The sequence below is a fragment of the Microcebus murinus genome, chromosome 10, assembly GCF_040939455.1.
Source record: "Microcebus murinus isolate Inina chromosome 10, M.murinus_Inina_mat1.0, whole genome shotgun sequence".
NCBI classification, from domain to species: Eukaryota; Metazoa; Chordata; class Mammalia; order Primates; family Cheirogaleidae; genus Microcebus; species Microcebus murinus.
In genome coordinates, this window is record NC_134113.1 from 3,888,329 (window position 1) to 3,901,312 (window position 12,984).

At 44.2% G+C, this 12,984-nt stretch overlaps 1 protein-coding gene across 1 annotated transcript in view; it reads right to left on the minus strand.

Moving 5' to 3' along the window:
• Window positions 1-3,167: 3,167 nt before the first annotated feature.
• The window catches only part of ATXN10 (ataxin 10), a 156,453-nt gene continuing 146,636 nt past the window's right edge, over window positions 3,168-12,984 (minus strand). Inside the window, exons 11-12 of the mRNA XM_012757348.2 lie at window positions 3,997-4,184; window positions 3,168-3,488 (exon numbers count right to left, since the gene is read on the minus strand). Coding sequence (XP_012612802.2) covers window positions 3,486-3,488; window positions 3,997-4,184 — 191 coding nt within the window. The 3' untranslated portion in view covers window positions 3,168-3,485. The remainder of the gene's footprint in view (window positions 3,489-3,996; window positions 4,185-12,984) is intronic.

A 12,984-nucleotide genomic window follows, 5' to 3' on the forward strand; every position in this document is an offset into this window, starting at 1 on the left:
TTGTTTAAGCAAAAAGAAATATTTAATATAATGTTTCTAATTTAAGGTTTTAATTAAGCAAGAATAAATAATTATGGAAAATTTTCAAAAAGTCATTTCCATTGACAGAAATGTCTCTAGTTGTGATGAGGAAAGTCTGATGAGTGAGTTAACACTGTAACCACTATGTTTACAGAAAAGGCTTAGCTTAAGAATTCATATATATTATAGATGGTAAATCAAATTCATATTGTGAAATATGTAATATTTTGACCTTAAATCCAAGTAAATATATAAAAATGTGTGGTGAAGAGAAAAACAAATATTATGTCATACAAACATGTGGAAAAAAATCTGAATTTTGAAAACAAGGGTTTTAACTGATTTTTTGTACACAGGCCCATGTAGCAGAAATGATCAGAACCTTGGACAGCAACAAGAGGCCTTTCCCTCAAAGGGCTGGTTTTGTTTCAGATCTTAGACGTTAATGTCCTTCCTCAATGTCTCTGCATTTTAAAATTCTGCTAAATCCTGCTGCTTCACATGTAAAATCTGTTTCCTTTATATGTATAACTTACTGATGATGGACTATATATATTTCTAAAAAGTTTTCCTCTTGCAAAGATTGGAATTTTTGTTGTAACATCTTTTTTTGTTCATTCAAAGCTAGAAATAAAGGATAAACATAATTTAAATGACATTTAAATGCCAGGTATTATTATCGGAGAAGCACATGAATGACTTCAAAGAGAATGGACATAGATACACACATATAAAACATTACTTTTTTTATACTTACTAACTGGTAGCCTGAATCACCTCAATCATTTTCTATATCTCATTTTGCAAAACAATATGTCTTAGTAGTTTTGAAAGCCCTGTGGTTAGATTTTGAAGTTACTGAACAAAAAGATGCATCTCAATATTACCTTCTAAAAACAAAACCATGAGCTATATTAACATGGACAAATCGTAACAGTGTATGTAGTACAGCTGTCCCTTGGTATCTGCAGGGGATTGGTTCTAAGATCCCCCCAAAGATACCCAAATCCACAAATGTGTAAGTGCCTTACATACAACAGTGTAGTATTTGCATATAAACTATGCATGTCTTCTTGTATGTGTAAATCATCTCTAGTTACTTACAATACTTAATACAATATAAATACCATGTAAATAGTTGTTATACTGTATTTTTTATTTGTATTACTTTTTGTTGTTGTTTTGTTACTTTTTATTGCTTTTTATTTTCCCAAATATTTTTGATCTGAGGTTGGTTCAATCTGTGGATGCGAAACCTGTGGATAAAGTGGGCTGATTCTATTGAAATTGTGAAAATAAGTATTTTTGAAATCTTCACATCAAGGTATTAAAAAAATCATCATTCTACAAATACTTGGACCCATCAAGCAGAGAAGCCATTCCCCTCTATCTGCTAAAATGGAGCAGACTAAAGGCTTTGGCAAGCTGCTCTTGAAAGTAATAATATGGTCACAAAACTTGGTGTGACCATTCTGTCTCTTTACAAATTTCGTAAGCTGGCCTGCTTTTTTTCTTCCTTCTAAATGACTGATTGAGGTGGTGATTAATCCGCTATAGCATGTAAAACAAGGTTCTCAGGAGCTCCAAGTCCACTGGTAGAGGACAGGGAAGCTGTTGTGCTCAAGAATTAATCTATGCGAGGGAATCAAAAACAGGCACAATGCAGTCATCAGCATGTTTTCACTGTGCAGGCCCCATGTTTCCTATTTAGAAAACACATAACCATTACCCATTCTGTATTCTCACAAGGCTCCCTTTTATTTATTTGTGTTTGTTATTATATGGCTCATACCGACATGTTTGTGTGATTCCACTGGTGTGCATACATCTATTGAGAAAGGAAAAAAGAAGTGTCTATTGCAAACTAGTTAAAAGGGAAAAGGGACTCCCACTGTTTCTTTCCTTTGGCCAGGCTTCTATTTAGAGAACAGAGCTTTAACTCTTTATTCACCAAAAGAGAATGACTCTTTTGTGTATTTTAAATTTTGCAATGGCTTCTTCACTGAGGGAATGTCATAAATGAGAGAAAAAATGTTATTCCTAGATTGACACAATCTTAGAAGCTGATGTGTCTTCAGAGTTATATAGAGTACATTAGATAGCATAGGAGAAAGCTTTTATTTCATTCTCAACATGCTTAAGCTGTTTTTACAAAGCAACTTAAGTATGGTACAAACAACTTAGAAGCACTTTAGTTTGCAGCAATCAATATTATTGTAAAACGTTTGGTTGGGTCTTTATTGTTTTTATTTTGGAAGGTTCAATATGAATTGTGCAAGGTCTGTAGGTAATTTAGTAACATGGTTGTTCAAGAAGATAATATGTTTTAAGCATTCACCAGATGACCTCCCACTAGAGTTTTTGTCAGTTATATAAATGATCTGGGTGTCTACAAAGAGGTTAGTGCTCGCCGAATACAGTCCTACCTCTGATACAAGTAGACAGACAGAGAGAGAGATAGGTGGATGTCAAAAATACTCTTGTTCCCCCAAACTACTCCTGAAATTCCAGTAAAGGCACAGCTAAAACTGTGTGGCGCCTTTATGAGACCAGTGCTTTTTTAAGATATGAATGTATCTTTCATGCTGCCCACAGAGCAGAACATAAAACATTCCTTCTTGCACTCTTATAATTTTGACTCAAACAGTACAAAAGCAATTTATGTAACCAAAACATTTGTACCCCCCCAAAATTCTGAAATAAAATTAAAACAAACAAACAAACATCCTTTCCTGCATTACATACACATGAAGGTGGGTAAGATGCAGAACTTGCCTTTGCATGAAATGGAGCCGAGAAGTCTGCTTCTGGGACGATCTGGAACCAGAAGAGTTAAACACCCACCCCCCACGTTCTCTTACCAGTCTCACTCCCTGCTACATTCCAAAGGGACAGGGCTCAGTGACAACACAGCCCAGTACCTAAAATGAAGAGGGAGGGTTCTCGAATTAATTAACTGGAAATGAGTCTTGTCAATGTTTTGGAAAGGCAGAAGGGATGAAAAGAGATTGCTAGAATTAATCACAGTGAGAAACTACTTCAGCGGCCTGCCAGAGTTCAGAAAACCCAGTGAGAAGAGGAAAATAAAAGGAAAGACGCTGACTTGCCATCTGAAGGGACAAACAGAATCCAAGCAAACATCCAAGTCTTTGCCAAATGAGGGATGTGCCCTCAAAGAGGAGGATTTATTATTTGCTGTCACAGTGAGTACAATCTATTTCTTAAATGCATATTCTACCCAGGGGGAACAAAGGCAAACTAGACAGTTACATTTAAAGCAAAGAAACAAGAGAAAACTGAGGTGCTTTCACTTTGAGCTTATACACACATAACTCTAGTATCTAAAAGATTCTTATGTTCCCGAGTACTTATAAATCCTTAAACACTTGCAAGTTCACATACTGCAGAAGATGAAAAATCCATGAAACAGATGCCAAGTATTCAGGTATGGGGATGGAGTTCATTCACTAAGAAGAAAAAAGAAACAAAATCACAGATATAACAAATATATTTACAAGATATAACAAGAGTATTTACAAGAATCATCAGAGGAAGGGGAAAGAAAAACCCCAGAGTTTTGGTCAATCATCCCAAATAACATGGAGAAACCAGAAAGAACTCACTCATTATTATTCAAGAAGTTTTCTATTCTTTTATTGTAGTGAACATTAGCTATCTTTTAAAGAAAATCTAATTCCTGTGAGTAGCTTACTTTTAGACCATGAATAAATTTTGTTTTTCATATTTCTCCCCCAGAATGAGTTTGAGATTTTCTCTTAAAAAAAAATGGCAGTATAAAGGCTGAAGAAAATATTGTTTGCAACTATATTTAGGGCTTTCTTTGGTAAACCATCTTAGAGGCCAAAATCCTCCCGTCCGTGTTCTTATAAACCTCATCACGCCCACGGTAAGGAGCAAGCAGCCACAGCTTTCCCCAAACTGAGAGAGAAGGACAGCTCACGGGAGGGTACTTACCGGCTGAGGTGTGCCACTAGTAGATTTCAGAATCAGCTTTTCACCCCTCTTTTCGACTTCAAAACCTATTTTTTTAAGTAGGGACGCATCTGCCAGGCCCTGGTCCTCCATCTTTGCAATAAAATCTTGGTTCTCACTGTTGTCCTCTGTGAGGTTCCGGATGGCATACACCACCCACTGGGTCAGAACTGGAGCCAGAGTGAAGGAATCTGCTGACATACTGTTTTATAATCTGTTTTATAACTTCACAGGAGCACTGAGTGAGAAGCAGTAGAGGAGCACAGAAACACTGAAAATCTTGAGAATATATCTATGAACATGCATCCAAAGTGCCAACGAATTAAAAAGATGTAATACACACATGTGCAAGTATGTCCAGCACGTGTATGTGATGTCTAACAATTGGCACCCAGAGGTACTTACTCAGAATGAATGAGTTTTAGAGTAGCTAAACTGAAGTTTATGAACACAAAAACACACGCACACACCCCTTTGCTGGATGACTGTGTTGCCGAGTCACCGCGGAAAGCGTAAGAGGAACACTAAAGCATCAGTCGCAGAGATGTCAGGCTGGAGTCTGGCAGGAAAATCATCCTGTTTAACTAGAGCCCAGTTATAAATAAGAATCGTTTCCTAGGAGTCACCACGGCATGTCCCCGCTCAGCAGGCTAAAGACGAAGCGAGAAGGCCTCTGAAGGACTTGCCGAGTTTATTCTGAATACTTGGGCACTCAAGGCACCTGGCCCTCCTGCCTGGCCATGCCCACCACTCAGTGTCCAGCACGCCAGACTGAGACAACTCACGAGGACTGGGATGGCATTGCTGCGTTATTGACTGAAGCACGTGATTTAATCGCCAGAGCGGCGTACACCTCATGCAAGCACTACATTGCTATCATACTCAGTTCTATGAAGGACTGTACAAAAACTGTGGTAGGTCACAGGTCTTTAGTGGTTGGATCTAGGGACATGTAAGAGACCGCTGAGGACTGGCCTTGTCCCTGTGGGCCTGGCACCCCGGTCCAGAAAGAACAAAGAACCTAGGGTGGAGTAAATACTTTTCTAAAGAAAGAGGTCTCCCTGCCCATGAGTAGATGGAGACCCCGAGAACAACAAGCCCTTGCACAGGATGATCGGCAGGTGTTTCCCATTCCAGTATGTTTCAAAAAGAAAGAAAGAAAGAAAGAAGAGTAAAAAAAAAAAATGAACCTGTCCATCAAAGTCAGATGATTGAAACGTAGAAGCACGGGCAGTGGCATGTTCAGGAGGTGTTTTTCAGGCTTCAAAAGGCTGCTCCATCCCAGTCCCTCCGACACACACCCAGTCGGCTGGCGATCCTGATAGTCCTCCCCGGTGAGCCAGGCGTTTTGCTTCCCTGGTCACCACATTAAGCCCCTGGCCCGCCCCTCCCAGCTCCTCCACGTCAGGGGCTATGGGTCTCGTATCTCTGGGGCCCCGGGACTACACATAGACCTGGCACACAGAAGGGCACCGACCAACGTCTGCTGAGTGGGCGGCCTGCTGGCCTCAGGAGGCTCACTGTCGAAACCGCCTATGGGGGTGACGGGCCTTTTCCGGATAGCACAGAACGAGGCCTGTAATTAGTCACCCACCTCTGGTGAGGAAAATGCTCTCATTTTGTCATTGATTCGCCATCCATTCACGCTAAAGTCAAGGTCCTCCACAAAGCTCTGTTTCTTTTCTGGAGCCAGAATCTGTGCAAATACTCAAACACATACAACCTAGATCTGAGTTTCCCCCTTTCCTACAATCACTGAACCCCCACACCACGCCAGTATAGAAAATAAAAATAGCGATCTCAGGTATCAAGCACTTCCAACGTTATTAGTGAATTTCTGAACAATGAACTATTTGCTGCAACTAATATTTCACACCCAGGATGACACTATCATTATACAAATTCATTTCCCATTTTTTATAGAAAAACAGGAGGCAGTGATTATGAGAACTGACTGAGGAGCAAGAAAAGGTATAAGACTGGAGTATTTCAGTTCATATGCATAATAACACTCTAATGGCAGAATACTTTTCTTCTTTCTGCAAACTTCCTGGTTATTCACTTAAGTATAATGGAAAGTAGGAAAACTGAAATTCCCATGAATGCATTGAGAGCTCCTGAAATTGGAGGGTTGGTTGGCTCAGTCATGGAGGAATCGATGCCAGCACCATCACTGCCAGTTGCAAACACAGACTCTCTAAAGGAAGGCACCGTCACCAAACAGCCCCTGCCAACCTCTGCCAGTGTCCTCCCCTCACAGGCTCACTGGGCCTCGCCTCCTGTCTCCACACGCCTGTGGGTCCCGGAGCTGGGAGGTGCTTCCTTTGCTGCGGCTGCCTTCCTCATAGGGCATACTCAGTCTTCAGGACTCGGCTAAGTGTCAGCTCCTCCTGAAAGACTTTCCTCACTGTCCTCGCTACTTCCTGACACAGCTTACGTTAGGTGCGCCCGCTGTGATTCCAAACCGTTTTCTCACCCGCACTTTGTCACTGTTCTCAGCACACTGTGCCACATTCCTCTGTGTGTGCGTCTGTGAGCTCGTGAAGGGCAAGAGCCGCATCTAAGTCACTTCTGTGTCCCCAGCACCCAGGCTAGTTCCTGGCACAAAGTGGATGTTTAATACGTGTGTATGGAAGCTGTGTGAGCTACGATTATGTGTTGCGTCTCTGTCTGCCTGGACGTGCTGTGAGCTCCGACCTCGCAGGGGCGAGAGTACCTCTGCTCCCCTCGGCGCGGCCGTGGCACTGCGGCGACCCTCGCAGGCTGTGTGTCCCTGACTCAGGGCTTTGCGTGATTTGAGAGACTAGACGAAAGTAAAGCAACATAAATGCAAGCCAAGCAAGGAAGCCGGACTGTGTGAATAAAAGGTCCATAACAACAGAATGCCAGAAGTTCCAAGTGGACGGAGGAGTGGATTTTAGCCATGTTTGTCTTAGAATGACAGGCAACTTTTCTATTACATTTTGTGAAAATATTGTTAGCAATTCACTCTTAAAATGTTTGGTGGCTAATTTCTGTCCACGACGCCCACTCCACACGCAAGGAACAGGCCCATAGAAAGCCGGGGCTGAAGAGGAGCCCGCAGGCGAGGGCGCGGCTCTGGCTGCGGTGTGGTCCCGCCCCAGCCCGGGCGCAGGCACACAAGCTGCTGCGGGACAAAATACAACAGTCAGACTCCACAGCAGCAGGCTCTTGGCACAGCCACTGAACTGGCGACCTGACAGAAGCGGCGCTGAAGCTCAAAGCAGAAAAGGCATTTTTGTCTTCTCCCAAAACTAGTGTTCCAAGCGCAGAAAGATGTGAAAGTCGGGTGGGGGCTGGGAGGAAGCGCGGCTACAAGACCACTTAGAAGCCAGCTCCTTTCTAGTGCCTCAAAAATCAGGAATAACAAACAAATGAACAACAGCAAAAGCCTCAAAACTCTTCACTTAAATGTATTATTTAACACTCTTATATGTCATAAGGGAAATTCACCTTTCTTTCCTAAGGAGGACTTCAGGAAGTTAGAACCCTCTTTGCTGCCACACATTCTTCTAAAACGGACGTGAGAAGTCTGCTCTACTCCCTACGTGAGCACCAACATTTTGGGGTTTGTGTTGTCTATAAATCAAATACCACAAGCCTCCTTTGAGCTGTTCCTATTTCCAACGAGAACATTTTAGCACTAGTATCTAGGGTTTTGGACTTAAGAATAGTTACAAAATCAATTTTTTGTAGTTGTTCCTTTCACAAAATTTGAGTTGAAAAGAGAAACATTGTAAAATACAGCCTGAAGAACCGTGTCTAATCCGCAGCCCTGGGTCATGAATATGTATGACGCTCCTTTTTAGTGTGCAGCTGCGCAGACCTAGACAGTCTGAAGTGTCACGAGCGAGATTAAAGCCAGTCTGAGTTAATATTCACATTGCCCTCTTGTTCCCTCTCTAAAGAGACAGAGAGAAAGAAAGAGTGGGGGAGAAAATTAAACATCTTCTAAAGTCTCTAATCCCACCAACATTTGAAGTGCTTTATTGTATGCTTAGCTTTGGAAAGAGAGCTTCTAACGTTTCCATGGCTACTACAAATAGAGGGCGTGAGCCCGTTTGTTGCAACACTGCCTTAAAAGAACCCTGCACTGAGCACTGGAGTGCAGACTCAGCAGGGCCAGCCAGCTCTTCTGCAGGGCACTGGTGTCCCGACCAGGCCACCAAGACCACCCTGGCAATAAAGCACCTTGAATTGCTGAGTTGTGGAGTCAGCAACTGGGGCTCAGCCGCTTACTACAGGGCCTTGTACCCCCATGGTGACAAGGTATTAACAGGGAAGAAAAATGTAGGCTGGTAAATGGCACGGTACAGAAAAAAATCCATGACAAGGATATTACTGACTGGCAGATTTACGTGCCAAACTCATTTGTGAAGTACAGTCAGACAGGTTGAAACGCTGAACCTGGACTCGTCTGATGAGAGAGGCCATGTCACTAAAGGCATGCTCTCCAGCCATGCAAGCCAGTGGCACGTCAAGTCCTGCAGGACACTGAAACACAGGCCATGACCACAGGGACTTTGTTCTGGTCATCGCTCTGTGTCCAGACGACTGCTGGGAACAGGGGTCAGCAAATTATGGCCTGTGCTTTTGTAGGACAGCAAACTAAAAATAGTTTTAATATATTTAAATGGTTGGGGAAAAAAAATGGAAAGAACAATCAATACTTAAAATTCGTGACACATGAAAATTGTTTTAAATTCAGATTTCAGTATCTGTAAATAAAGTCCTGCTGGCACACGGCCATACCCATCGCTCACCCCTGGGCTGCTTTGCACTCACGGCAGGGCTGGGGAGTCGCCGGAGGCAGTGTGGCTCCCAAGCCAGAAATGTCTGCCATGGGGCACTTCACAGACAAGCTTTGCCAACCTCTGGCCTAGAACAGGGAAGGCACCAATAAATATTTGTTGCATGAATGCGTAAGTAAACTTTAAAAAAGTTACCAGCATCCAAAAAAGATATATTATTTATATTAAAACAATTTAAATGCATACAAAGGTTTATACTGACTTTTCAGGAGATACATACACTTTATATATATCTACATTTAATTTTTGCTTCAAGAATATATGCTTAAAAACTTTTAGACAACAAACCCATGAAGGCAATAGGTCTGTGTACTGCCTGGCTCTCCAAAGTGCACCAGTAGGAGGGCAGGGAGCGCACTAGAAACCTTTTGCAACGCCGGCCGGCCTCTGAGAACAGGATGGTCTATATGGGGCAACCCTACACCATGAGGCTTTTATAATACTGTGTACTTCTCTGCCATGTTATAAAAAGATGTTCCTAAAGATGAGAATGCTTAATAAATACCCTGCCAGTATCTTCTCAGACCATGGTAAAACTGCAGAATTTTTTACAATGCAAAATAGAAGTTCAGTTTTAAAATTATTCTGAAAATGCTTTACATTGCCAAACACCTGAAAATCTGAAAGTGCCAATGTCTGTCAGCCAAGGAAGACAAATAGCAAGAGTGTGGCCCTGAAAGGGTGGCCCTGCTGCAGAGGGACCCTGTCGCACCCCAGCACACGCCCCACCCGGCAGCCCCAGGCCCTGCTCTCCAGGACTCTCGCACTGGGACAGGGAGAAAGGCACTTCCCCAAGTGCCACCGGGCCGAGGGCCTCTCACGGGGCTTGTGCTGAGGATGTGCCCCCAGCTCGGGGGGCTACAGGGCAGGAAGATGGGTGGGGCAGGGGGACGGGGACAGACAAGGTAGAGGTCCTGGGCAGAGAAATATATCTGAAATATACTGTTACTCTTCCCAAGTGCCACAAGGTTTCCACATAGATAAGCTCTCCTTGCTTTCACTGTCAAGTTCATGTGACTTCCATCTTCATCTATTATAATTCTCTTTTGTTCTCAATTCTCATTTACATCACTCAGTTCTACTACACACTCTTCTCATTCAGAGAATTAAAGTGGAGTCTTTATCGTGCAGATTCCACACAGGGTCTCCACGCACAGTGCTGGAACCCAGCATGTGTGTAACACCCACCACACACCACCCATGTGGCTCCCTCTTCCTTCTCCAAACTGTCGGTCTATCTGGTATCTAATTTCCCTCCGAGTTTTTGGATTTTAATATGAGGGAACATCTGTGCTTCAAGTGTTTCTGTGCAGTGCTGTGTGTACTGTTTGGTTTTGTAGCCTATTATGCCTTAATAGCATTTAAAAATGAAAACTAAAATCATGAGTATGTGTACTCTCTAATTTACCAATTAATGGCTAATTGCTAATTACTGAAAGCGAAAAAGAAAAACAGAAAAAGATAGGGAAATAAATAATTGCCAGGTTTGTAAAGGATAGGTCATAAACTGAAGAATACAGAACGACACTTGCATTTAATATATGCTACCAGAAGGAGCAAAGCGCTCCCGTCTTTACCAGGGAAAGGCCTTCTCAGGCCCGCCGCCTCGCTGACAGCTGAGACCGCTTCTCTGGCCTCCTCGCCGCCAGCGAAACACAACACTAGAGGAAGTGGCACAAAGGACCCATAAGACACTGCTGAATTTTGGCACAAACACTTCACGTACCCATTGACTACAGCAATTTTACCTCTGTGAGCAACCCAAATCAGCACTTCCTTAAAGATTTTGAAATGAAGGCCATATCCACTGCCCTTGGTATGCACAATGTACCTTCCATAAATTGACCTTTTACTGGGAGAGGTGAGACCCTCCAGCCTTCAGGAGCATCTTTTCTGCGCCCGACCCTCCACGGCACAGAACCTCCACTTCCTCTGCAGCATCACAGGGGCCCAGGCAACACCCCCTCCCCCGCCCCCGCCCCCCCGCCTGGGCTCGTTCTCTCTGGCCATCCCCAGTCTCGGATGTACAAACATTCAAGTCCACGATGGGCAGAGCAGGCCACGTGAGCCCATCCATTTGGCAGTGAAGTCATGCTAAGATGACAGTCCCTTGCTTCCCGCCAGACACAGTCATCACACACGCTGCCCACTCCAAATGCTTCTGTGGCCGAGCGAGGGCTGCGCTCGCAGGTACCTCACATGCATGGGGTCGGTGGTGAAGGATCCTGCGGTACTGAAACTAATTTTGTACATGACATGCTCTGGAATCATTTTGCTAACCACTTCAAAGCAGAGCGTGGCACGGAGCCGTCAGTCTGGCATCCCTGTCACACACAGGTTTCAGGGTCAGAAACCAATTCCACTTCTAACTTAAACCACACGAAAGGGTTTGAGGCATGAAATAATTCCATTTGTTTGGGGCAGTGCCCCAATGTCACTTCTGATTCTCTAGAGGAGCCGCTGTATGTACCATGGTTGGCAGAGTGTGTGGCGCCCAACCAACAGGGCACAAATAACTGCTCTAGAGCTTGGGGGAGGGGGAGGGGGAAGGGGACCCTACCTTTCTCATGCCACTTTTCCCGCTCTATTGTCACCGTGCACTTTCTCTGCACCATGTGCTGAGTCCCGTCTAGCTGCAGTCGTAGCTCCTGGCACAGGCAGCAGGAGTGTTTTAGATGTGCGCCCCTCGGTGCCTGGCTTCGGTCCACTTCTGAGGGGTGACTCCCCAGTTCTGCCAGATCCGTGCTGTGGGTGAGGTGCTACTTATAATAAATGCACACAGGTACACAGCTCTGTATGCTGTCAGTCTTCACACTGCAGGGGATGATTTGAGGGGAAAGCATTCTGGGGACAATAAGCTTCTGAAAACAGTGCCCAGGGCCTCCATACACATCTAGGGTCAAGGCCACTGGTGTCCTGATGACAGGAATTTGAGTGGAAGCACAGCAGAAATACGAGCAAGCGCCTACCTCACCTGCCATGTAAAGAGGAAGCTTATCCAGTGCTGGGGTACCTTTGGGATCAAGGAGTCAGCAGGTGACAAGCTGGCTCAGCTGCATTTCTGCTAATGGAGCACACTGCCTCTCCCCGTGTAAGCAGAGCTTTGCAGATCTAAGTGTCTCTCACATAAGCCAAAATTGAAAACGGGGTTGTCAGTTTACTTGCATAAAATAACACCACCAGTAAAACTAATAATAAAAATAAAAGCAGCAGTTGTCACATCCCAACACATAGTATGTGGCAGGGGCTGTTCTAAGCACCTACGGAAAAGTATTCAATCCTCACACAAACTCTAAGTGTTCAATGTCACTGTCCTCATATTATGGATGAGAAAAGTAAGACACACAGAGGCTAAGGAACTTGCCCAAAGTCACACATCTTGAAGTGGCCAGCCAGGTTTGGGTACAGGCAGCCTGGCTCCAGCCCCTGCTCTCTAACCACGACCCTGCACTGCCGTCAAGCACTCTTCACAAACCACAGCCAGTCAAGAGTGAGTTCCCCCTCCCAGTCATTCTGAGTGCGAGCTTCTGAGCTAGGCCTCCACACCAATAAATGCAACAGGATGTTTTATGATACCTGAAATATGTCCTTTTCTCTTCAAAGACATCCCAAAGGATAAAACAAATTTGCAGGAACCAGTTAGAGTGACAATCTCTGCAAAGTACCTTTGGAACTAGCTAAATGGAATCAAATGAAAACTTGGAGTCAAAAAAGTAAGTAAACCCACCAAAATTATAGGACATTAGGGTTGGTCTAGCACCAGTGATATTTCAAAATCAATAAAAAATGGCCAAGGGTCAAAAATAGTTCTAAGCTACAAAGCATTACAGGCAGAACAGAAACAGTGCGGAGGTTCTGGCAGGTTTTGGACTAGACGAGACACAGGAGGCACCCGAGAGTCAGGCAGCGTTCTTATACTGTACCTGCCAGGTGACTGAGCATCTGGTACAACTGTCCTTGACCCAAAAGTCACTCTGCTCTACAGGTCACAGTGGCCATCCTGACTTGCCTCTTCACCCCACCCCTTCCTCTCTCAGCAGCTCCCAGGAAGTCAGCAGTCAAGAGCCCGGTAAGCCTGTGGGTTTGAATGGCTCAGACGCGCAGGTAACCTGTGTTTCCCAGGACTCTCCACTATGCT